This window comes from Aulonocara stuartgranti, assembly GCF_965226115.1.
Source record: "Aulonocara stuartgranti genome assembly, chromosome: 3".
Classification (NCBI taxonomy): Eukaryota; Metazoa; Chordata; class Actinopteri; order Cichliformes; family Cichlidae; genus Aulonocara; species Aulonocara stuartgranti.
The window spans coordinates 11,617,621-11,644,955 of NC_138941.1; the positions used below are offsets into that span (position 1 = coordinate 11,617,621).

Consider the following 27,335-nt stretch of genomic DNA (forward strand, 5'->3'; position numbering starts at 1 on the left):
GAAACGTCATTACACAACTAGACATGCTGAGCTGGATGCAAAATACCAGGGAGACGAGAGAGCGAACCGGGTTGCCAGTCTTAAAACAGATCTACTGAGGCAGCAAGATTTCTCCAAGAAAGCAACCAAAGAGAATAATGCAGCAGTCGGAGCCACGTGGTTAGTGAGATGATTGCTAAAGCAGGGAAGCCATTCACAGAAGGTGCATTTGTCTAAAAGTGCATATTGCAGGCTGCAAATATAGTCTGTCCGGGAAAGAAAGGTCAGTTTAGCAACATCAGCCTTTCTGCCAACACCGCAGCAGATCGCATTTCTGACCTGTCAAGTGACATTTCTGACCAACTGTGTGAGAAAGCCAAATGTTTCAGTGTATACTCAGTCGCTCTTGATGAGACCACAGACATCACCGACACTGCCCAACTCCCAATGTATGTCCGTGGTGTTGATGACAGTTTTGAAGTGATGGAGGAGCTGCTCACAGTAATTCCAATGCATGGCCAGACCACCGCTCAGCAGATATTTACAAGCTGTGTGATGCCATTGAGAATGTTGGTTTGCCATGGAAGAGGTTTGTTGGAATAACAACAGATGGAGCGCCATCAATGACAGGGAGGAAACATGGACTGGTGGCACAAAACAAACTGGAAGAGGAAGGCGTGGAGGAGGCCATTGCTCTGCACTGCATCATCCATCAGCAGGTCCTTTGCAGCAAATGCCTGAAGTTTGACAATGTGATGTCTATTGTTGTGAAATGCATCAACCAAATCAGATCCAGGGGCTTAAAGCACCGAAGGTTCTGTGCTTTTTTAGAGGAAATGGAGTCAGAATATGGGGATGTGCTCGACTTCACTGAGGTACGTTGGCTCAGCAGGGGAAATGTATTAAAGAGACTTTTTGAGTTGAGAGCAGAAGTGAAGCCTTCATGGAGAAGGATGGAGTTAGTGTTCCTGTGCTAACTGATCCCAAATGGCTCATGGACTCAGCTTTTCTTGTTGATATGACACATGAGCTTAATGTACTGAACAAGACGTTACAAGGCCAGGGGCAACTTGTCAGTGCTGCCTATGACAACGTGAGAGCATTCTCCACAAAACTGGCGCTCTGGAAAGCTCAGCTCTCTCAGACAAACCTTTGCCATTTCCCAGCATGCAAGGCACTCGTGGATGCAGGCACACCATTCAGTGCTGACGAGTATGTTGATGTCATTTTGAGGCTACAGGAGGAATTTGATCACAGATTTGCTGACTTCAAGACACACAGAGCCACCTTTCACATTTTTGCGGACCCCTTCTCCTTTGATGTGCAAGATGCCCCTTCTGTGCTTCAAATGGAGCTCATTGAGCTGCAGTGCAACTCTGAACTCAAAGCAAAGTTCAGGGAGGTGAGTGGAAAAGCAGACAAGCTTGGACAATTTTTGAGAGAATTGAGCCCTAGTTTCCCTCGGCTTTCCCGAATGTTCAAGCGGACCATGTGCCTTTTTGGTAGCACATACTTGTGCCAAAAGCTCTTCTCCACTTTGAACTTCAATAAGTCCAAGTACAGGTCCAGACTTACGGATGATCATCTTCAAGACATACTGAGGGTCGCAACTGCTTCCTCCCTCAGGCCAAATCTGGCTCGGCTATGCGAGAGGAAACGCTGCCAGGTCTCTAGCAGCAAGGAGTAGGCAAGAGAAGCCATGTTCAGAAGAACAGTTCATTTTCTACAGTGTTCCATTCATGTTCAGAAGAAGGTTATAGAACTGTTAATACAGACATTTCAATCTAAATACAGCAGATATAGAAGACTGAAAGATACACACAAGTTCACTGACTAAAAATATCTTATTATTATTTTATTTATGTATTACAGATTGATTTATTTTCTTATTCATTCTTAATTTGTTTATTTATTTTTCATATTTTGTGTTAAAAAATAAAAATAAAGAGATTTGAGAAGATTGGAATTTTTTAACCATGCCTTTCTTGTGGAAAACCTAATGCGGCCCAGCCTCACCCAGACTCTGCCTGCAGCGGCCCCCAGCTAAATTGAGTTTGAGACCCCTGTCCTACACCATAAATCAGTAAGAGAGGGTACGACCTCTCTCATGGCCCCAAGTGGTGTGTGCATGCCAGAGCACTCTGGAAGGCACACAGAGTCTTTACAGACTACTAAGGATCAAACCTCTATCATTATGCAATCGATTATACAACTCTAAGCATATATGAGTAAATATTTCTAAGCATAAATGACAATCAACAATATAAACCTTACAGCTGGTTTTAATAACAGAATTCATTTGTTTCTCAAATGAGAAAGAGCTATCGAGAAACACTCCTAAATCTTTAGTTCTTAACTTTTCCAGTGGGCCAAGGTCAACATTATCTGCTAATGCTAAATAGGCTGCCGTTATTAACTAATGCTAATTTGACATGAATTAGCATTATGCACTAATGCTAACACTTACTTTTTTTAAAAATGTGAGTAGCTAATGCTAACACTATTTCCCTTAACTTTATAACAATGTGAACGGCTAATGCTAACACTCTTTTTCCTAGCATTATAACATCTGAGCTGCTAATGCTAAGTAGGCTGCCATTAGCACCTACGTCTAATTTAAGGCAAATACGCATTAGAACCTAATGCTCATATCGTTTTCCTTTGCTTTATAACAATGTGAGCAGCTACTGCTAAATAGCATTAGCTAATAACAGCAGTCTAATTTAATGCAAGTTAGCCTCATTTGCATTACAACGATGTGAGGAGTTAACGCTAAGTATGCTGCCATTAGTGTCTAATTCTAATTAGGGGTGAATAAATATTACCAGCTAATGCTAATATCGTATTCTCTTCCCTTTTAACAATGTGAGCAGCTAGTGCTAGGTAGGCTGATGCTAGCAGCTAATGCTAAAGCTAATTTAATGTGAATTAGCATCACATTAGTGAGGAGTTAATGCTAAGTAGACTGCCATTAGCAGGTAATGCTAATTTTAGGTGAATAGGAATTGGCAGATAATGCTAATACCATATTTTCTTGCTTTATAACAATGTGACCAGCTAATGCTATGTAGGTTGCCGTTATTAGCTAATACTAATTTGAGGTGAATTAGCATTATCCCCTTATGCTAACAATGTTTTTTCTTACTTTTTAACAATACAAGTAGCTAATGTGAACACTTTTTTTTTTTATTGAATTCTAATTTTTCCCTTGCGATGTGAAGAGTTAATGCTAAATAGGACGCCATTAGTGGCTAATTCTAATTTTAGATGAGAAAGCATTAGAAGCTAATGCTAATACCATATTTTCTTGCTTTATATCAATATTAGTAGGTAATGCTAAGTACGTAGCCATTATTAGCTAATGCTAATTTAGGTGAATTAGCATTATCCACTAATGCTAACACTGTTTTTGCCAACTCTTTTCCCTTGCATTATAACAATATGAGCAGCTAATGCTAAGAAGGCTGCCATTATTAGGTAATGCTAATTATTATGTGTGTTAGCATTATCCGCTGCTGCTAGCAATGTTTTATCTTACCTTTTAACAATATCAGCAGCTAATGCTAACACTACTTTAATTTCAGTTAAACCTACTTAGCATTAATTAACTTCATTTAGCATTAAGAAGTTTTTGCTATAGGCTACCATTAGTGGCTAATGCTAATTTTAGGTAAATAGAAATTGGCAGCTAATGCTAATACCATATTTTCTTACCTTATAACAATGTGACCAGCTAATGCTAAGCAGGTGCCATTATTAGCTAATACTAATTTGAGATGAATTAGCATTATCCGCTTATGCTAACAATGTTTTTTCTTACTTTTTAACAATACGCCATTAGTGGCTAATTCTAATTTTAGATGAAAAAGGATTAACAGCTAATGCTCATACTGTTTGCTTTGTAAGAATGACAGCAGCTAATGATATAAAGTCTACCGTTATTAACTAATGCTAATTTGATGAGAATTAGCATTATCCGATAATGGTAACTTTTTTCCCCTGCATTATAACAATGTCAGGAGTTAATGCTAAGTAGACTGCCATTAGGGGCTAACTCTAATTAGGGGTGAATAATTATTAGCAGCTAATACTAATACCGTTTTCTCTTTTTCCTTATAACAACTTGAGCAGCTAATGCTAATTTGATGCGAATTAGCATTATATTAGTGAGCAGTTAATGCTAAGTAGGCTGCCATTATTAACTAATACTACGTTGACGTGAATTAGCATTATGCGCTACTGCTAATACTGTTTTCTCTTACTTATTAAAAATGATAGTAGCTAATACTAATACTCTTTTCCGTTGGGTAACAACAAAGTGAGGAACTAATGCTAAGTTGGCTGCTTTTAGCGGCTTATTCTAATTAGGGATGAATAATTATTAGCAGCAAATGCTAATACCGTTTTCTCTTTCCTTATAACAATATGAGCAGTTAATGCTAATTTGATGTAAATTAGCATTATATTAGTGAGGAGTTAATGCTAAGTAGGCTGCCATTAGCAGCTAAAGGTAATTTGAGGTGAATAAGCACTAGTAGCTAATGCCAATACCCTTTTCTCTTGTGTTATAATGATGTGAAACGTTAATATTGTTCCCAAACAACAGAATGAGAATGAAATATTGATTCTAACAGGGCCCATAAACAGCATTAGCTTAGCAGCATTAGCTTATCAGAGTCTCCATCATGGTCACACAAATCCTTAGCGGAGCAAAGTGGCCTACTTAGCAATAGCTGCTGTAGAAAGCAAAGGGAAAACAGTATTAGCATTAGCTGCTAAATGTGCACTTGAGAACAAATCTATTGTGAATTCAGCCGTGAATGTAGTGTTTCCAGTAAGCTTCCATTTCCAAATGTTAGCTGCTCCTGTCTGCCTCTTTGTCACACACACAGACTGAAATGATTCACAGCCTTGTTTCATCCTTCTGTCAGTGTCACTGACTGTCACTGTGACTGTGGACATACAGCATGGGAAACACACACATGGCTGATACTTGTATCTAAAGTTACAAAATGTTGTCTCTGTCCAAATATTACCTAACTGTAAGTCTACTTTTAATGAAACTCTCAACATGACTTATCAGTTATCATTAATGTTCCTGCAAACAGACTCCTTGAAGACCCCCTAAATAAATATCCATGTACTATCCAGCTAGACTAGTGTGTCTGTCCCTGAAAATATTCCTGCATGTGTGATTGTTCATGTCTCATCTGCAGGAAACAAACAGGAAGTGAGTGAAAGACACAGGAAATGTTTCCAGCTCTTCCTCCTATATCAGACATTCTCTCCATACCTGAGAGTGTCCAGTCTCCAGCCTGGATCCTTCAGTCCAGCCGACAGAAGCTTCATTCCTGAGTCACCTGGATGATTGTAGCTCAGATCCAGCTCTCTCAGATGGGAGGGGTTGGAGGTCAGAGCTGAGGCCAGAGAAGTACAGCCTTCCTCTGTGATCAGACAGCCTGACAGACTGCAGACACACAAAACAACAATCCATCTGTTATCCATCTCTATAGCAGCATAACTAAGTGATGGTTCAGGGTCACCTGATCCAGCTCTAACTATAAGTTTTATCAAAAAGGAAAGTTTGAAGCTGATCTTCAAAGTAGAGAGGGTGTCTGTCTCCTGAACTCAAACTGGGAGCTGCTTCCACACCCAGTCCAACATAGCCAGGCTTTCTTTGCTGCTTTGACAAAACCTCAAATCCCAGTCAGAGATGGTGAGCATCATCACAGTGATGATCATTTCTCTGTTAACCCAGGCTTTCTGCTTCAGGATCTGTGCACGCTCACAGAACAAGGAGACCTTTAAACATCATTTCACTAAATGGATGGACTGAGCTCAGCCTACAGATGAACTGGATAAATAAAGATTTGACCTCAGTGTGCTCAGTGTTCCTGTCTATTCCTAACATATTCCTAACATGATAGCTGCACTTTAGAGCTCTAAAACTGGAACTGACACATATTTAAACTCCACATGTTACTCAGTACATTCAGTTCTGACACTCGCCCACAGTCCAACAAAGGAAACATGGAGATCACATCAGTTTGTCACCAAAGTCGAATTATTCCAGAGGGCAGTGTTGATACAACTAAAGTTATTTTTAAGCAAAGTTGAGTTTTTTATTGTCGCAGTACTTCATGTCTGAAGTATCACTTAAATGCATTACACGCTGTTGATGGCAGCAAACAAACCACCCAAACAAACAGAGGTGGGAGGCTTGGGCAGACTACGTAGATTCAGCTAGTGGGAGGAGTCAGGATAAAACCAAAGAAAGACAAGCTAACAAACACCACAGTGAAGTGAGTAGCTACAAACTGCAGGCTGATTAGTGTTGTTGAAGAAGTCGGTCTGAGGAACGTTCTTAGGATCAACAAATGACGGCATGTATGAGCCTCCCTCAAGACGCACCATCACAAGAAGAACACATGAGCTGTAGAAAAAGGAGAGACTATGAAAGCCACGGCGTTACAACGTGCACCAGCTGTTGGTCTCTCTGGAGACTACTGGGCGTGGCTGGGTAACCATGGTTACTTGGGAGTTACAGTACATGATATTAATGAAGAGTGGGAGCTGCGTTCTATAGCAAACAATTTGTTATGAGGTAATCAGCTGATCTTAGTTTAACCGGAAGCCCTTCACAATAATTGCAATGCCTTTATTTTGTACAACTACCATCAGTTCGTCTGTACTGATGGTAACTTAAAGTCACACTAATGTCGTTTAGTTTCTATAGTTTGTGTAGTGGAAGTATACTACAGTACCCTGATCACTGATAGGACAGATTTATGTAGATATACACCTTTGTGTTTAACATTACTGCATTATAGTACTGTGATCTTTGTCCTTATATATGGCTATATTAGCTATACTGATGTACATACATATAACTGGATATGTAACTTATCTATTCATCTTATTTGTCATGTATTTGTATTGTGTACTTCCTTTTTGTAAGAAACCACACACATGATCACAGCCGCAAGAATCAATCAGTGAAAGAATAAAGTGTCTCAAACCAAACCTTAAGCTCTTTATTCCACATGCTGGGATCATTTGGCCTTCAGTGGTGTTCTGGCTGACACACCGGAGTGACCAGAGTGCTAAAGAGTGAATCGGACACACCAGTGTCATCTCTGATATCTCCACTACATTTAATCGTCCTTCAGCTTGTGGCTGCCGTTAGCTGGTCTGCTAGTTAGCTGGTGTGCTATTTAGCCGGTGTGCTAGTTAGCTGGTGTGCTAGTTAGCCGGTTCGCTAGTCAGCTGGTGTGCTGACCAGCGAACCAGTAGGTTACAAGATGAGCTTGTCTGTCTGATGAGCCAGCTCTCTCTGTCTTGGTCATTTTGTCCTTGGGCAAAACCTAACCTACCACTACAACTGTAGCTTACCTCCACCAGTGTGTGAATGTGAGAGTGAATGAATACAGGGAGTGCAGAATTATTAGGCAAATGAGTATTTTGTCCACATCATCCTCTTCATGCATGTTGTCTTACTCCAAGCTGTATAGGCTCGAAAGCCTACTACCAATTAAGCATATTAGGTGATGTGCATCTCTGTAATGAGAAGGGGTGTGGTCTAATGACATCAACACCCTATATCAGGTGTGCATAATTATTAGGTAACGTCCTTTCCTTTGGCAAAATGGGTCAAAAGAAGGACTTGACAGGCTCAGAAAAGTCAAAAACAGTGAGATATCTTGCAGAGGGATGCAGCAGTCTCAAAATTGCAAAGCTTCTGAAGCGTGATCATCGAACAATCAAGCGTTTCATTCAAAATAGTCAACAGGGTCGCAAGAAGCGTGTGGAAAAACCAAGGCACAAAATAACTGCCCATGAACTGAGAAAAGTCAAGCGTGCAGCTGCCAAGATGCCACTTGCCACCAGTTTGGCCATATTTTGGAGCTGCAACATCACTGGAGTGCCCAAGAGCACAAGGTGTGCAATACTCAGAGACATGGCCAAGGTAAGAAAGGCTGAAAGACGACCACCACTGAACAAGACACAAGCTGAAATGTCAAGACTGGGCCAAGAAATATCTCAAGACTGGTTTTTCTAAGGTTTTATGGACTGATGAAATGAGAGTGAGTCTTGATGGGCCAGATGGATGGGCCCGTGGCTGGATTGGTAAAGGGCAGAGAGCTCCAGTCCCACTCAGACGCCAGCAAGGTGGAGGTGGAGTACTGGTTTGGGCTGGTATCATCAAAGATGAGCTTGTGGGGCCTTTTCGGGTTGAGGATGGAGTCAAGCTCAACTCCCAGTCCTACTGCCAGTTTCTGGAAGACACCTTCTTCAAGCAGTGGTACAGGAAGAAGTCTGCATCCTTCAAGAAAAACATGATTTTCATGCAGGACAATGCTCCATCACACGCGTCCAAGTACTCCACAGCGTGGCTGGCAAGAAAGGGTATAAAAGAAGAAAAACTAATGACATGGCCTCCTTGTTCACCTGATCTGAACCCCATTGAGAACCTGTGGTCCATCATCAAATGTGAGATTTACAAGGAGGGAAAACAGTACACCTCTCTGAACAGTGTCTGGGAGGCTGTGGTTGCTGCTGCACGCAATGTTGATGGTGAACAGATCAAAACACTGACAGAATCCATGGATGGCAGGCTTTTGAGTGTCCTTGCAAAGAAAGGTGGCTATATTGGTCGCTGATTTGTTTTTGTTTTGTTTTTGAATGTCAGAAATGTATATTTGTGAATGTGGAGATGTTATATTGGTGTCACTGGTAAAAAGAAATAATTGAAATGGGTATATATTTGTTTTTTGTTAAGTTGCCTAATAATTCTGCACAGTAATAGTCACCTGCACACACAGATATCCCCCTAAAATAGCTCAAACTAAAAACAAACTAAAAACTACTTCCAAAAACATTCAGCTTTGATATTAATGAGTTTTTTGGGTTCATTGAGAACATGGTTGTTGTTCAATAATAAAATTATTCCTCAAAAATACAACTTGCCTAATAATTCTGCACTCCCTGTAGTGGGATTGTAAAGGGTCTTTGAGGGTCTCGAAAAGCGCTATATAAATGCAATCCATTATTATTATTAAGAGCATCTTTAGGCCTGACTGTGCTCATCCTTCCTCCAACCTCTCCTTACCAAAGATAACAACTACATCAGTATTAGCTCAATAACAATTTCTGCAATTCAATTGTGGACATTCATTTTTAAACCTTGTGTAAAACGATAAAACCTCAAAGTCTGAGCATTATTCTTTGTGCAAACAGCTCTTGCAGGTTCCCCTGGACTTAGGTTATTTTTATTATTTAATTACTTTCCTTTAAGCAGCTGTTCAGGCTACTAAACTCATCCCAGAAATAACAAGTGACACCATTAATAGTAGAGGTGGGAATCACCATACAACTCGCGATACGATATTATCACAATACTTAACGCACGATACGATATTATTGCGATTTTTTAAAATATTTTGCGATATTTAAATTCTGCACATAAAGGTAAACTTTATCAATATTCATTTTATCTAATATCAAAGTCTCACACTCAGTCTTTCTCTCATTTCAGTCAGTTTTATTGTTGACAAACTGAACGGTTTGTATTACAGTCTAGTCCAACTTAACTGAATGCAACCATCTGGTACAATTATAGCTATTCTGAACTATGCAATTTATGAAAACTATGCAGCCCCTTCAGCAACTGAAGAATTTGAAAGTAAATTTAAAAAAATATATAATTTTACATTAAATAAAAAAGTTTCAAACTTAATTAAAATTAAACATGTCTTAAATTAAAATAAGTAAACTGTCATGTTTATTGCTGCCAAAAAAAAAGTTAAACACATTTGGACAGTGAAGGAATGTCAGGATTGTTGCTCAGAAAAAGGATCAACATGCTCTGAAGTCAACATGCTCTGACTCCAGAGCATGTTGACTTCAGAGAAAAAATTGTTTGTAACAAAATATCGATTTCTGCTGTCCCTGTATCGATACATTATTAGCAAACAAAATATCACGATACTACACAGTATCGATTTTTTCCCCCACCCCTAATTAATAGTGGAGCTAACTTTAACAGGTGAAACTGATTTGACCTATAAGGCTACTGCAGTTACTTCTTATCAGGTTTAGTAGGGAAGACATCTGGATGAGGTAGTTAGTAGTATGTAGTTAGTACCGGGCGACTCCCCTCCCCCACATCGGCACCAGAACCCTGTATTATCTACAGGGTAAGACTGCCTGTTTTATCAAACTATGGCCATTACTACTGTGATCATTTGCAGCCCAGTGTGCCGCTCTCTCTGCTGGGATGAACCACTGGAGCTCACCCAGTCATCCCTCTCTTTCTCTCAAGAAGAAGTGAAATAAATATATTTATTATGTTACGAGTCTAATATTCTTTAAATCAAACTGTAATGAATAAATGAAGCAAGAAGATTTGGTGGCTCCACGTGTTGCAGAAGAAAAGATAAACATCTCATTTTGAGAAATCAGCCTTTAAAATTAAGTACTGTGAATAAAAAACAAACAGCGAGCCAATCAGCAGTCGCCAATATCCTCCTAATTTCATTCACAAAGAAATCAAATATATATATTATGGGCCCAAAGGAGCCTAAATCTTTAAATTAGGCAGTGCATGAAGTATTTTTTTAAATAAACAAAGACATGACTATAACAACTTTTAGTAATTCAGAGTCCAATTATCCACTCAAATGTGAATAAAAGTTCACTTGACAGCTGTAAAAGTTACCTGTTTATACAATAATATAAATCACATTTCAAATGATCATCTGTGGAAAAGTTTGAATCCTGACCTGAGAGTTTCCACTGCACACTGTGAACTCTTTAGTCCAGCGGACAGAAGCTTCACTCCTGAATCCTGCAGGTCAGAGTTACTCAGGTCCAGCTCTCTCAGACTGGAGGACTGGGAGCTGAGGACTGAGGACAGAGCTTCACAGCTTCTCTCTGACAGGTTACAGCCACTCAGTCTGAAAAATAAAAGACAATCTATAAAACAAGTACTCATGTAGAGTTTGTTAATACATTTCACAACATTAAATGTTGACTTTCTATTTTTAAAGAAAACATAAAGATACTAAGATACAACATCATATGTATGAACTTTAATTAATAATTCTAAAAACTAAATGTTTTCTGATCTGACCTCAGAGTATTCAGTTTACAGTTTAAACGTTGTAGTCCAGCAGACAGAAGCTTCACTCCTGAATCCTGCAGCTTTCTGATACTCAGGTCCAGCTCTGTCAGACTAGAGGACTGCGAGCTGAGAACTGAGGACAGAGCTTCACAGTTTTCCTCTGAGAGTTCACAGATGTTAAGTCTGAAGATAAAAACATGAATAAAGATTGTTGTTAAATTGTAATCAAGGTGCAATAGCTTATTGTCTTGTGCTGAGCAGGTTAGTAAAACTTCCGTTTAACTTTGAAATGAATAAAAATGCTATAAAACAAGGATAACTGGATAAAGACATAAACAAAAACAAACATCAAACACATAAACAAACAGAACTAAACATAATACAAATTGATCTGACCTCAGAACATTCAGTTTGGCATGTGGACTCTCCACTGCAGCAGACAGAAGCTTTACTGCTGAAGCCTTCAGGCTGTTGGTACTCAGGTCCAGCTCTCTCAGACTACAGGACTGGGAGCTTACCACTGACAGCAAATTTTCACAGCCTTTCTCTGAGACGTTACAGCTGCTCAGTCTGAGAGAGAAAGGGAAAAAACCACAACAAAAAAAACAAACAATATATGTGATCAAATTAAATTTGTTTATATGTTGAACCCTTTTTTTTAAAAATTTATTTAAACCTATGAGACTATGAGTGCTACCAGTCCAGTGCACATGATTGGTACCTTGATGGTACCTTGCTCAGGGGTACCACAAGGTAACTATTCGGTGGATTCGACCCCTGACCTTATGATCATGGGGCGACCACTCTGCCTACTGAGCTAATAATTCTGTGTACACTGTCATACAATATTAACTAAAACAATTATTTTAGAAAATTTTAGTAATTCAATAATCATGCTCATTACCTGTGTATTGTGAAGAACACTGGATTTTAAACACTAGCTGTATAAAACTCTTCCTGTTAAAGGTGTGTATAAAGGAGATGAGCTGAAATGCAGACTTCATGGAGAATGTTTTCTGTCAGCATATATCAAAGACAAAGCAGAGATCCATCCAGTCTCTTCCACTAAGCCCACAGAGGGACAGACAACCACTCTCACTCACACCTGCATGAAGTTTAGATCACCAGGTAACCTAACTGCATGTCTGTGGACAGTGGGAAGAAACTGTAGAGGACCCAGAGTGAACCCACTGTAATTCTGTGATAACACTGGTTATGGAAGCCTTACAGTTACATATGGTTACTGACAAGAAACACGACCTTAGAGGCAATTTCAGTAATGAAGACCGAGTTTCTCCCTCCATACAGGATGAAAACATGACAGTACAGCAGAGATTTATATTTAAAAAGGGAGGGTGTGCACTGAAAGTGAGATACAAACTTGAACTTAAATTATGAACATCAGAAAAAGATGTAGGTGAAGTCTGGCAGGTGAAGTTTGTGCTTTAGAATAAAACAACCAAACTCCTGGAGTTGGAGACAAATGAACAAGCTGAGGATAATAAACCTGTCAGAGGGGCTGAAGCATCAGAGCTCATGTTCTTATAGGCTGGGTCTGGATTGTCCTTTGATAAGAGTTACAGAACAAAGTGTGTTTTAGAAATGCTGGAGTGAAACATTAAAACTACCATATATTTACCGAGTGACTGATGATCATTTAATTTACTATTTTAAAAAAATGTTACAGTGCTCTTTGAACTCAGCATTTCTGATCTATTTCCCATGATTTTAACAATGAAGCGATGACAACATGTTTACTCACAGAGCTTTGTTGGAGGCTTTGACCACTGGCAGCATTCTCAGAAGAGCCTCCTCTGAAGCAGAGTATTTCTGCAGGTCAAACACATCCAGATCTTCTTCTGATGACAGTAAGATGAAGACCAGAGCTGACCACTGAGCAGGAGACAGTTCATCTGTGGAGAGACTTCCTGATCTCAGGGACTGTTGGATCTCCTCCACTAGAGAACGATCATTCAGTTCATTCAGACAGTGGAACAGATTGATGCTTTTCTCTGCAGACAGATCCTCACTGAGCTTCTCCTTGATGTACTGGACTGTTTCCTGATTGGTCAGTGAGCTACTTCCTGTCTGTGTCATCAGGGCTCGTAGGAGAGTCTGATTGGTCTGCAGGGAAAGACCCAGGAGGAAGCGGAGGAACAAGTCCAGGTGTCCATTTGGACTCTGTAAGGCCTTGTTCACAGCACTCTGGTAGAAGTGTTTCTTTGCAGATTCTCCTGTTTCAGACTTCTTGGATGTTGTTTGTTGTTGTTCCAGCAGATTGAGTCCAGAGTTGATGAAGGTCAGATGGACATGAAGAGCAGCCAGAAACTCCTGAACACTCAGATGGATGAAGCAGAACACCTTGTCCTGGTACAGTCCTCTCTCCTCTTTAAAGATCTGTGTGAACACTCCTGAGTACACTGAGGCTGCTCTGATATCGATGCCACACTCTGTCAGGTCTGATTCATAGAAGATCAGGTTTCCTTTCTGCAGCTGATCAAAAGCCAGTTTTCCCAGAGACTCCATCATCTTCCTGCTCTCTGGACTCCAGTGTGGATCTGTCTCAGCTCCTCCATCATACTTGACCTTCTTCACTTTGGCCTGAACCACCAGGAAGTGGATGTACATCTCAGTCAGGGTGTTGGGCAGCTGTCCTCCCTCTCTGGTTTCCAGCACATCCTCCAGAACTGTAGCAGTGATCCAGCAGAAGACTGGGATGTGACACATGATGTGGAGGCTTCGTGATGTCTTGATGTGGGAGATGATCCTGCTGGCCTGCTCCTCATCTCTGAATCTCTTCCTGAAGTACTCCTCCTTCTGTGGGTCAGTGAACCCTCTCACCTCTGTCACCATGCCAACACAGTCAGGAGGGATCTGATTGGCTGCTGCAGGTCGTGTGGTTATCCAGAGGCGAGCAGAGGGAAGCAGTTTCCCCCTGATGAGGTTTATCAGCAGCACATCCACTGAGGTGGACTTTCTAGAGTCAGTTAGGATTGTAGTTTTGTGGAAGTCCAGAGGAAGTCGACACTCATCCAGACCATCAAAGATGAACACAACCTGGAAGTCTTCAAAGCTGCAGATTCCTGCTTCTTTGGTTTCAGTAAAGAAGTGATGAACAAGTTCCACCAAGCTGAACTTTTCCTCTTTCAGCACATTCAGCTCTCTGAAAGTGAATGGAAATATGAACTGGATGTCCTGGTTGGCTTTGTCTTCAGCCCAGTCCAGGCTGTATTTCTGTGTTAAGACTGTTTTCCCAATGCCAGCCACTCCCTTTGTCAGCACTGTTCTGATTGGTTCATCTCTTCCAGGTGAGGCTTTAAAGATGTCTTCTTGTCTGATGGTTGTTTCTGGTCTGTGTGGTTTCCTGGATGCTGTTTCAATCTGTCTGACCTCATGTTCATCATTGACCTCTGCAGTCCCTCCCTCTGTGATGTAGAGCTCTGTGTAGATCTGATTCAGGAGGGTTGGGTTTCCTGCTTTAGCGATGCCCTCAAACACACACTGGAACTTCTTCTTCAGCTTAGACTTAAGTTTACGATGACAAACAGCAGCTGGAAGTTCTGAATAATAATAATAATAAAAATACAACTTTAACAATCACATTTTACAAAATGCTGATGACAATTTCTGACCCACTGAGAAATGACTGAACACACTGGTGTCACAAGTGTCTCATTTATCCAGCAGCTTAAATCTTTAGATAAATCCTCTTACGTCTCTGCAGACGGTCAGCCAGCTCCTCCTGCTTCATTCTCCTCAGGAAGTCCACTGTGATCTTCACAAATGCCTCTCTGCTGTTTCTCCTCTGCTCATCATCCTCCCTCTGAAACTCCAAGCACTGGGGCTTATTTGGATTCAGAGCCTTCTGGATCTTCTTCAGCTCGTTCTTCACAAAAGTGATGATGTTGTCCTCCAGCAGCTGGAACAGAATATTTATGAATGACCCACCACTCTGAACTTTAGTCCACACAACATCCACTTCTTTACGATCAAGGGGCATATCATCCACGACCTCTTCACCAATTATAGGTTTGACTTTATCTGATTAACTGAGACTTTGTCCACAACTCCATGATCCCAAAACGTTGATGCTGTTCATATGAATGCAGCGATTTCAGTGGGAGAAACATTTCACTGGTGTTCAGAGCTGAACTACCAACAGGTTGATGATCAAAGCCAGAAACTTGGAGATGTTTCAGGTGACTGAGTTGATCGTACAGACAACTGGTCTTAAAGGTTCACTCTGTTTACACATACAGATCAGTATTTAAGGTTTGACTCTCATCATCCACTGGGGCACAAACTGGGCGTCATCAGGACGCTACAACACAGAACAAACACCATCCCCACAGACACAGCAGCCAGCGAAGCAGAAGAACTTCACATCAAGAAGGTCCTGAGTAAATGTGAACGCTGGTTTGAGGGCGGAGTCAAGGAGGCCATTTATGTGAAAAGGAAAGACCATCTCTGAATGGAGGAGGGGCCTAAGGGTACATTTGTCACCATCTTACATGCTGTGATTGCAGCCATTCCCCAGCTCTCTGTGAACTGGACTCATGACCATTGATCAACAACCATTGATCAATGGTCCTGACAGTATGCGTACCAATGATCAATGAACTGACCTCCCAGCCCATTGTTCCTTCAGTGGGCTGGTTTCAGTCATACAAATGTCCTGTTTATAAGATTGAAACCTGCAGTCAGCTGAGACTGAAGAAGTCACCTGATGATGATGAAACGTTTCTCCCACTGAAAACATCCAGATGAACAGAATCAAGCTTTTTGGGATTTACGTACCTGGATGATTGAGCATCAAGACACAACTCTGTGACTTTTCTCAGATGAATCAATCCTCTCCTCCAGCTTTGTTTACATCTACCAGCCCTGTGGCGCTGCCCAGGGAAATAATCTATGTGAGAGGTGGAAAGTCATACAGGTGTCTGCTCCTGCCTTCAGTTATTTTATCTACTGTGTGTCAACTGGCTGAACCTCCTCCAACTGTCTACTGTCTCCCTAAACTCAACAATGACTTAGTGATCTATCCATTCTCTGACCGAAGACATCCTGCTGCAGGAGGTTAACATAGCAGCCAATGATGATCCCACTCACTGTGAACAACACATTTGGACCTGATTTGCTGCTCTGGTTTACACGTGAACTTCCACTGCTGCTGTCACCAACTTGAGAGGCTCTACAGAAAAACTGGACTTGTCCATAAAAATCATAAACTACATTACAAGGACAGCATTGCTCAATCAACTCTAATTACTACTGACATGTTATCTCTTCTAACTAAGGTACAGACACTCAAACTTGCTGCTTTCAGTGAGAAGTCAAATGTCTGAATATGAGCTGGAAGCCGCTGAGAGTCCTCCTCCTTCCCGTGGGGTTTACTTTCTCTACTACTTTCACTATAAACACGCCCCTTTCATGCACCTGCAGAGGGCCACCAGCAGATGGAGCTGTCTTAAACAAATCCACTTGGATAGTTAGCTGTAGATGACTTTATCAGTATGATTGTAGGATTTTGAGTTATTCTTTAGATTTATTTAAACTCTTATATTGTGCACAAGTGTTGAGCGACCCATAATTTCTCTGTACTTTTCATAAGAGCAGCCAGACTTTCAGCTAGTTTTTCTTTTTTTAAGAGCTCAAAGATATTGAAGAAACAGTTATTCAGCTTCATTCCCACTGATCTCGACTACAAACTGTTTCACTTTGGTTTCTGTTTAAAGCCTCGATGTTTAAAACGTTTCCCTGTGATCACATTTGCACCGTCTGATTTCAAAGTTTGTTTTCTTTTGGTCGTTTAGTCCACAGAGTCCTTGGTGTTCTGAAAGGGACCTATAAATAAATGCATTATTATTAATATTAATAATAAAGTAGTTGTTGTACATGTACAGACCATAAATATGGAGTCCAGCTGTGTTTGATGCTGCTGGGCAGACTGACCACTGGGAACCTCTGAGCTCTGCTGGTCCACTCTGTGGAGGAACCATGAAGGATTAGATCAACACAGGATAAAGATCCAGGAGTTTCTGCTCAAATAACTTCATCTGAATCAAGTCTGTCAAGTTTTAAACTCTCAGATTGTGAAGATATATTTTCTGTTTTCTATGAACTTTCTTTCATCAGTGATGGAAGTGATGATGCTGCAGAAGCTCAGAGGAAACTTTGAGAAAACTGTGATGAACCATCAACTAATGCTCTCAGGAGGCCAAAGGTCCCTGAATGTAACTGTGCAGTAGATTCATCGAGTGTTTGAAACCTGACCACTTCCATATGTTTTCATTCTAACACAAGAAGTCCTTTTCTCATTGCTTTGATTTGAGTTTTCATTTGAGTTTTCTGAGTCTCGTATTTGGAGTCGAGTCTAATCAATGATCTGACAGAAGAACATTAAAAAGGATTTACCAGTGCTGTCAAAATTAACATGTAGGGTTAGGGTTAGGGGTTCATCTGTTATCATGATTAACATGATAAAAACCTTTAACACGACACATCTGGAGCGCAGAACGACTCAAAATCACTGAAATGTTTCTATCAACGCACTTCGAGCAGTTTGTCCGAGTAGAGTTACCTTTGCACACGTGCAGATGTGCAGCACATCTGTTAGTGACGGCAGCTGAACCAATCAGCTCAATATGGAAGATGACAAACACACACTGACCTCCCGATGGAAAGTTTGAGCATTAAAAAAATAACAAGACGGACCAGCCGACCAACATGAAGGACTCTGCACATCGTGACAGAAGGAATTTTCTTTTCACCGAAGCACTTCCAGCTTAAAATATCACAACGATGCAAAGCACTGATGACACAACTGCCAAGTGGACAAACTGCAGACCTGTTAGTGTTGTTAATAACATAGTTTTGGTTCCTCGTGTCAAAGACTTGAAGAAGAGTGACAGAGAGTGTTAGACTGCTGCAGGATCAGTGCCACCTCCACAGACCTGTGAAGAAAATGATTGTTTGACAGATGGGCTCAGACTCAGGATCAGCTGAGGAGTTTGTGGCTGACAGAATCCTGCAGGTACAGAGCAGAGCCCATCATTAGCATGCAGGACTGTCCCTGGGGGGGTCGGCTCATTCAGGAGGTTAATCAATGTTTACATGTTCAATAAACATGTTAAGTGTGTAAATTTGCCCTTTTCTCTCGAGTCTGTTTGCTCATGAAATGAAATTTGATTCGTTTACATTAAAAATGATGTTTAATGGTGATTAATCCAAATGAATCCACAGTAACCCTGTGATGAGTCTGATTAAACATTTTCATTAACAGCAGTAACATAGATTATATATTATTATATATTAGTGCACACTTAGCTTTTAGTATATATGTTTGTTACAAAGTTGTATTTACAGCAGAGAAGCTGAGTTAAAGACTGAAAACTATTCAAAGTCTCTTTGAATTGAAGCGTTTAACATTCTTTGTGTTTATTCTGCATTGACTTCATTATATGGTGTAAACGTCTGTTACAGGCTTAAATATAAAGTTGGAAAAATGTAACTGCAGCTATTGATCAAGTAATTGTGATTAATCAGGATTAATGACAGAAGATTGTGTCATTAATTAGTCATGTTTTAATCTACTGACAGCACTAGTGTTCACTCTGGTGCCTCCAACTGTTTTACGCCCTTTCAACACCTTCGTGGTCAAAAGTGTACACGCACAAAATCTACAATAAAATCCTCACGCAGCAATAGGACAGACACACAATCCATTTATCTCTGTGTCTCAAACACACACACGTGTATTCAAAGCCTCGATTTGTTCATATTTCATCTGTTGTGTTTTTATCTTCAGCGTTTTCAGTGTTGCTGCATTTACACCAAAAATGTTTCCATTGATGAATCAGATTGATTTGAATGTGTTTCATCCATACAAATCCCTCCCTGGTGGTCACATGACTCTATAACATAACAGGAGTCATGTGACAAGAGTTTCATGCTGTAAAATGTCAAAATGGTTGAATGTGGTGGAGTAAAAATGTGAGATGTCAACTACTTTTCTTCAATATGAAATGTTTGCAGGGCCTGACAGGAAGTGGACGGACGCTCTGATCACTTCCTGTTTGCTGAAGTGGGTTTTCAGTTGTTTAGAAACCAAAGGCTTGTTTTAAAAGACAGTTTAAATGGGACTGAGGGAACGACGTGTTTGTAGTTTATATCCAACAACATCAAGCAGTTTAATCAAAGAGTTCATGTTGCTAACAGCTCACCTCTCTGCAGCAGACACAGGCTGGACTTTAAAATCAATGAAGCGACCTTTAGACCAGTCACTCTGTAAGGACACAGAGCTGGGTGGAGGTCCAGGCTGGTTCCTGTGAAGAATGATGCAGCAGTGATGTGAGTGCTGAGCTGTGACATGGAGAAGAGTCATGGACAGTTAGAGATGGTCATCTCACCTCTGAGCTTTGGTCTGGCTCTCATGTTCCCCACACAGAGTGCTTTTAGAGGGAGGGGCTCCCTCCTCTCTGTCCTCACACTGATCCATGCTGCTCAATTCACATCAGCTCACACACACTTTCTACCTGCAGAGGAAACACAAATCATTCATGTGCACATCAGCTGAAATCCTCCTTTCATCATGTGTGCTGTCCAAATATCAGCTGCTTCTTTCCTGCTTCATCTCAGTGTCAGCTGGATGCAGTCAGACAGCAGTGTGAGGCAGAGGAAGCTGCCATCAGCCGCTCTGCTATCAGTCCACTAGATGGAGCCTGAAGCACACACGATGCATTCACTGACACACACTGATTCACTGTGACTGGAAGCTTCAGTCTGTCCAACACGTGTGAACAACATTTTAAACATTTCAGCTGATCCAGGATTCAAAGAGGATCAGCAGAGTTAAAGCTTCACACTAATTCTTCCTGCTGAGTTTGCAGAGAACTGCACACACACTGATTTAGTGTTTGGGAAACTAGAAAAATGTTGGTCTTGAACTGGCTGCGTAATGCAGACAGGGTAGGACCCGAATATAACGGCGAAACATCTTCAAGCAACTTACAGAAGTCCAGATGCTTTTCTTTCCAAGCTCCTTAAACTATGATGACCTGGATGACTGAGAACCTTCACAGGAAAAATGAAACACACTGAACAAAGAATGCAAGACTTTCACAATAAAACAGCAAACAAAGGAACGCAACACTGACACGTGAGCTTGTCAGAGGAGTGGAGGAAAGGCAGACGAGAGTGAGCGAGGGAAAGAGGAGACAAGAGAGACATGACACGCTGAGGAAATATAGAATGGAGCACCAGGCCTCACACAAACACACACAAACACACATTAACACAGACACACACAGACACACACAAACACACATTAACACAGACACACACAGAGGCACACAGAGGCACAGAGGGAATCTAATGATCAAGGAACTAAACAGGAAGTATAAGAAACTCAAAGCAGCTGTGGACAAAAGATATTTTGTTTTGTATTCTTAGGGTGACAGTTTATAATCAGAACTAGTATTGATCAATCATTCAGCATTGTCGAATCTGTTGACAGAATAACCTTTTAATTAGATCTATGTTAATCTGAGTAAAATATTAATGTACACATACTCTCATCACTTTAACCAGTCTCTGTATTATTCTTTTTATCTGCTTAAGCTGTTGCACTACATCAGTGTGTTCACTCCACTCGATTAGGTGGGTCCTGTTGGACCTTGGCCTTCTACATTCAGTTTTGCACGTAGTTAGGCCTACACCAACATGCACGGAGAGTCATGTAACACACGCACGTTCACAAACACACTTATTAACACAGGGAGGTCATCTTAGGACATCCTCTCTATAAGGACACACAATTTCACAAAATGCACATCATATCACACACTTATTTTTCTCTAAAATATCATCTGATGTCTATATAAGGGGAACTTTTGGAATTGTGGGGAACTTGTTATCATTTCCAGTAAAGTCTAACTGTGTGACGTCATCATGGTAATATAATAGGATGAAGAGCCTCCGCCCGGCGGAGATTGTTGTTGCAAGTTGTCTTTCCACACTTCTGCGCAAAGTGTGTAATAAAGATCACTATTTTTGACACCATACCTGGACTCAGCCTTGCTTTCTTCTCTTACCCAAATCGAACGAACCTTAACAATTTTTGGTGCCGAAAACCCGGTTGGGGAGGAGAAGAGATTGCGGCTGCTTCTTGGAGGTGACAAAGCGACGAAGGCCAGCAGCTTATCTGAGTGACGCCAGGCGAAGTAAAAAGGTGAGTAGTGCCACCTGTTTATCCAAAGGCGCTAAAATTGGAAGTAAAGCTAAAAATAATATTCACTCAGTATGGGCTTCTGGTGTTTGTCCATAGTGATTTTTTGGGATAATTAGTGTTAAAACTTTAGGGAATATTGGACTGAGTAAATGTATTGGTGTTTATTTTGGGAGTGAACTTTTGAGTTAAGAGGTTATGTGTTTAAGTTAATACGGTTTAAAGGGTTTAAAGTAATGTTGAGTTGATTGGGTGCCAGCCAATCAACCGGTAGTGTAGGGTATTTGGTTTTATTGATCAGCAGAAACGCGGTTTCGGGTGTCAGGTAATTAATAGTTGAGGGTGGAGGCCTCACTTTGATGCTTATAATACCTTGAGTAAACTTTCTTAGGACGGGGGCGTGGCCCCTAAGGGCGCAGTTGCTCAGCACGTGGCGGTGACTCCTGATTGTGGACGCATAATCAGGCTTAAAGCCAGGGTGGTCCCCTGGGGATTTCGGGCACCCCTTAAAAACCAAAGTGAACAAGGGGTTCACTTTCCTTACTGCGCTATTTTGATTGACAGGGTCAGGGACCCGGCTGTAACCTTAACGTTGGGGACTTGTGAACTTTAAGTAAAGCCAAAAGTGTGACCTGGGATAGTTCACACGGCTGGTGGAGATCCTTGTTTTTGCCTGACGGGAAGCAGTTTTAAATTAATTAGGACTTAGGAATCTGACCGTTTTCAAGGCGGCGTCCTTGAAATGTTAATTGATCAGCAAGGGCGCGGCCCTGGGCTGAAAGATGCTTTTAAATCAGTCTAAAGTTTAGGAACACCAGCAGAGAAATAGAGAAGATAAGTTGTTCTGGCATATGGTGTTTTTCTTATGTCTATACGGGCCCGTGTGTAAATAGAATATAAATTACCTGTGCGTGTGAATATAAGTGTAAATTACTTATATAGACTGCATAAACTGTCTGTGTGCTTCCAGAGTGAGAACAGGAAAAACTCCTTTCTTTTCTCTCTAGCAGAGGAGCAGTGTGGTTATATTTTAAAAAAAAGAGAAGTCGCGGGCACGCGCTCCTCTGTGGAGAGAAAAAAGGTGGGGGCCGAGCCGAGCGCTCAGGCTGTGTGTGTGTGTGTATTTCTTCTTAGGAGAAGGAGGGGCGGTGTGTGTGTGGCAGCTGGCTGTGTTTCGTCTCCCTATTTCTCCATTGCTATGTTTCTTAGTTTCGTTTGGGTTAGGTGAAGGTGTGTTTCAGAAGTGTGGTTAAAAGATTTTAGTATATTAAAGAAATTAAACCTTGTAATCTTGTGAGTGTGTGTTCCCTAAAGTGAGTATGATTGGATAGGATTTAATGTGTAATGATCTCTCGTGAAAAACTCCTGTAAAATAGGAGGACAGCTAAGGATATTGACGAAAATTGAGTATTGTGTGTGATTGTTGGGAGATTTTCTGGTTGGGTTATATTTCCTCCTCGGCCTGGAACCCAGAGATCTGTGCTTTATTTTGATGTTGCCTATATAAAGTCCTATAAAGAGCGGTTGATTCTCTCTCTATAAGGAGAGAAACTGCGTGCATGGTAGATTGAGTGGATTAGTTTTGTGTGTAAAAACTTTGTAGTGGTTAAGGAGTGAATGTGAGATTGAATTTTCGCTGGCTTTGCGTGCTTAAAACTGTTGCAGTAGAGGTTTGTGAAGTTTCTCTTGTAAAGGAGGATTAGAGTGTGTGTGTGTGTGTGTGTGTGTGTGTATCTGTGTCTGTGGGCGGTTTCTTTCTCTCTCTCTCTCTCTCTCTCTCTCTCTCAGGCTGGAGCCTAGTGGAAGTTAGAATCCCACAAGCTGGTCAAACCTGACTGCCGAAAGGGGAAATACAGTGAGGCAACCCCAAAAGGAGGAGCCTAGGAGCGTCACTGGTAGTCACTGTTCGGCCATTTTGGTAAGGTAAGTGAGGTCGAAAAAAGCTAAATGGCTGAAGAGGAAAAGGCGACCCCTGGTGGGGGAAAGAGATACAAGCCACTGAAGGAGCAAATACAGCAATTGAAGAAAGCAATTAAAATTACTGCTGAAGGAACTTCAAAGGAGAGTGCCCGCCAGTGTCAAGATCTGGAAAAAGAAGTAAAAGAATTATGTGAAAATCAACAGAAGACGTTGGAGGACAGAACTCCTCTTCATTCTATCTTCCAAGTTGAAGGTGAGAACTGTGAGAAGAGGATTAAAGAGCTTGAAGAGGAACATGTGGGACGTTTGCAGGGGAGAAAATTAAAGGCTGAAAAGAAGCTCATGATTGAAAAACAAAGTAAGTATTGCAAGCTTATGATTGTCTCCCAAGGCGTTTCTCACTGGATGCAAGAGGAAGTGAAGGACATTAAACCAGTCTTAACAAAGGAAGCCGAGGCTAAGGCAACATTATATCCCAGCCTGAAGGAATTCCTGAGTGCCCCACCCCCTCCTTATATCTGTCCAGTGGTGACTTTGGAGGGTGGCACTCTCTGGGGGCCGGAAGGAAAGACAGGAACTGTTAAAGGAGGGGGCAGACACAAGAGTGGGGCAGCCTCAATCAGCGGCAGCTGGATCACAGGTAAGTCAGCCCCACCCAGCTGCTGGGACATCACAAGGAAGCACTACACGGGGGGTGATCTTGGTCCCTCCCTCTATTTTCAGCCCAGATGGAGCTACAGAAGAAGCTCAACCGGTGGCTTCCACGAGTACAGGTCAGGTGACACCACAACAGCTCACCCAGGGAAATCCATCCCAGGAGGTCTGGACCTCAGAGGAAGATTCACCTTCACTGCAGTATCAGAAGGCGCCATTAAAGGCGAGCCAAAAAACCAGTCAGAGGTCGATGGTTGACAACCTTGAGAAAGAACAGTGGCAAGGCCATGTTGTTGGGAGAGTATCTGACAACCGAGACGCTGTGATAAAGTTGGAACGGATGTTGAAAAGACTGGAGGAAGAAGGCGTAGCCTCACCACAAAGCGTAGTACAAACGCTTGAGGCATTGGAAAAGGACTTGGCGGCTTCAGTAAATAAATCACGAAAATCAATGTGAGCCAATGTGGGTTCTCACATTGCAGAAAGAGAGCTGAAGTTGATGAGAAGATAAGAGAAGACTTGAAAGCAGAACCTCTGACAGGAGCTGAAGATTGGTTCACGGATGGATGCTGCTACAGAGATGAGGAAGGACTGAAAGCAGGCTACGCGGTAGTTTGCAGAAAAGGGGCTGAATTTGAAGTCAAGGAGGCTGGAAGACTTGAAGGACAGCAGTCAGCCCAAAGAGCAGAAGTAATTGCTCTAAGTCGAGCCCTAAGACTTGCAAAAGGAAAAAGAGTTAACATTTACACGGACTCAGCTTATGCCTTTGGAGCAGCTCACGTGGAGCTGGCCCAATGGAGAAGAGCAGGATTCAGGACAGCTGAGAATGCACCAATCTGCCACAAAAAGGAAATGGAGGAACTTGAGCAGGCCCTGGGAGATCCAGAGGAGGTGAGTATCATAAAGTGTAAAGGCCACTCCTCGGGGACTGGCATGGTGGCCAGAGGAAATCAGGAAGCCGATCGAGCTGCGAAAGAGGCAGCAGGCTATAAAGCATCACGGCAAATGGTGCAAATAGCTGTGGAGGAAGAACAAGGAGTCAACATGCTAGAGGAGGCCAGGAAAGCCCAAGAGGCGGCGGCACCGGTAGAAAAGGGGGTCTGGAAGAGTCGAGGAGCTTGGGAAGAAGGAGGTCTCTGGCGAGGACCTGACGGACGACCAGTGTTGACCGCCAACCTGGCAAAACAGAAGATTGCCGAAGCGCATGGGCTTGGTCATGTAGGTGTGGCCCAGATGGGGAGACATCTGTGCCATTGGTGGCATCCCTTTTTGAAGGATATGATTAAGGAAAAAGCCAGGACGTGTCTGATCTGTGGGAGACACAATCCAAAGCCAGTGATTAAACCGGAGGCAGGTAAGTTTCCCATCCCAGAGAGACCAGGTGAAGAGATTGTGATTGACTTCACTGACATGATTGATTCAGGGCCAGGAGGAGTTCGATATCTACTGAATCAGAATCAGAATCAGAATCAGAATGGGTTTATTGCCAGATGTTGAGGTTTACAACATTAGGAAATTGCTGCGGTGCTTCAGTGCAGACAATAAGAATTAAAGTGCTATGTAGAAAGAAAGATATGTGCATGAGATATACATGAGATATATACATGAGTGCAGGTGGTGATCAGTGCCAAACATATATACATGAGAGTAAGAATTATGAGTGCTACGTAGAAAGATATATACATGAGTGCAGGTGGTGATCAGTGCCAGACATGAAATGATGCAGTGACACAGCGTAGGGTCATGTGTTAGTGGCGGGGACAGTCATGTGGTTATTGTTCATGTGTCCAACAGCAGAGGGGAAGAAACTGTTCTTGTGGCGAGAGGTTCTGGTGCGAATGGACCGGAGCCTCCTGCCTGAGGGGAGCAGGTCAAACAGACTGTGTCCAGGGTGAGAAGGGTCAGCTGAGATCCGGGCTGCACGCCGCAGTGTCCTGGAGGTGTACAGGTCCTGCAGAGATGGGAGTCTGCAGCCAATCACCTTCTCAGCAGAGCGCACAACACGCTGCAGTCTCTGTTTGTCCCTGATAGTGGCTCCAGCGTACCACACGGTGATGGAGGAGGTGAGGATGGACTCGATGATTGCAGTGTAGAATTGCATCATCGTCCGTGTTGGCAGGTTGAATTTCTTCAGCTGCCTCAGGAAGTACATCCTCTGCTGGGCTTTCTTGATGACGGAGGTGATGGTGGGCTCCCACTTCAGGTCCTGGGTGATGGTGGTACCCAGGAAGCGGAATGAGTCCACAGAGGTGATGGGGGTGTCAGTCAGGATGATGGGGGGGAGTGGGGCTGTGTGCTTCCTGAAGTCCACAATAATCTCCACTGTCTTCTGGGCATTCAGCACCAGGTTGTTGTGGCTGCACCAGGACACCAGACGTTCAACCTCCCTCCTGTAGGCAGACTCATCCCCGTCAGAGATGAGCCCAATGACGGTGGTGTCATCTGCGAACTTGATTAGCTTGACAGACTGGTGGGTGGAGGTGCAGCAGTTGGTGTACAGGGAGAAGAGCAGAGGAGAAAGAACACAGCCCTGAGGGGAGCCGGTGCTGATGGTCCGGGAGTCCGAGACATTCTTCCCCAGCCTCACGTGCTGCTTCCTGTCCGTCAGGAAGTCAGTGATCCACCGGCAGATGGGATCAGGCACATTCATCTGGGAAAGCTTGCCTCGGAGATGGTCTGGAAGGATGGTGTTGAAGGCAGAGCTGAAGTCCACAAACAGGATCCTGGCGTAGGTTCCTGGGGAGTCCAGATGCTGCAGGATGAAGTGTAGGGCCATGTTGATGGCGTCGTCTACAGACCTGTAGGCTCTATATGCAAACTGCAGGGGGTCCAGGAGGGGGGCCGTGAGGGTCTTGAGATGGGAGAGAACTAGGCGCTCAAATGACTTCATGACCACAGATGTCAGAGCCACGGGTCTGTAGTCATTTAGTCCAGTGATCCTAGGTTTCTTGGGGACAGGGATTATGGTAGAGGACTTGAAGCAGGCAGGCACATGACATGCCTGCAGTGAGGAGTTGAAGATGCCAGAAAACACTGGGGCCAGCTCGTTTGCACAGTGTCTGAGGGTGGCAGGAGACACACCGTCTGGGCCGGGAGCTTTCCGAGCATTCAGATTCTTAAACTGCTTCCTCACATCTGCTTCATGAATATGAAGAGTTGTGGTCAGAGGAGGTGGTGTGAAATCCTCTTTTGTGTGGGGTGAGGAGGGGGGTGTTGTAGGTGAACAGTTTGAAGGTGGTGATGGCTCTATGGAGGGGGGAGAGGTGGGGGAATGAGTGTCCAAAGTGCCTCTATTGTTGGGGTCGTTGGAGGTGTGAAGGCTGCCTGATGGCTCGTCAAAACGACAGTAGAAGTCGTTGAGGGTGTTGGCCAAGAGCAAGTCGTCAGTGGAGTGGGGGGTTTTAGGCTTGTAGTTTGTAATATTCCTAAAACCTT

The 27,335-nt window shown here is 42.5% G+C and overlaps 1 protein-coding gene across 4 annotated transcripts in view; it reads right to left on the reverse strand.

Annotated features, from left to right (window-relative positions):
• The window catches only part of LOC309702173 (protein NLRC3-like), a 132,347-nt gene that overhangs the window by 23,418 nt on the left and 81,594 nt on the right, over positions 1 to 27,335 (reverse strand). For 2 of the 4 annotated variants that reach the window (XM_082526643.1, XM_082526642.1), the window contains exons 4-12: positions 19,510 to 19,635; positions 19,324 to 19,425; positions 17,007 to 17,085; positions 14,816 to 15,020; positions 12,864 to 14,661; positions 11,498 to 11,671; positions 11,111 to 11,284; positions 10,761 to 10,934; positions 5,273 to 5,446 (exon numbers count right to left, since the gene is read on the reverse strand). In XM_082526643.1, the coding sequence (XP_082382769.1) occupies positions 5,273 to 5,446; positions 10,761 to 10,934; positions 11,111 to 11,284; positions 11,498 to 11,671; positions 12,864 to 14,661; positions 14,816 to 15,020; positions 17,007 to 17,085; positions 19,324 to 19,425; positions 19,510 to 19,598 (2,969 nt within the window). In that variant the 5' untranslated portion in view covers positions 19,599 to 19,635. The remainder of the gene's footprint in view (positions 1 to 5,272; positions 5,447 to 10,760; positions 10,935 to 11,110; positions 11,285 to 11,497; positions 11,672 to 12,863; positions 14,662 to 14,815; positions 15,021 to 17,006; positions 17,086 to 19,323; positions 19,426 to 19,509; positions 19,636 to 27,335) is intronic. The other 2 variants (XM_082526645.1, XM_082526644.1) reach the window with 2 other exon arrangements.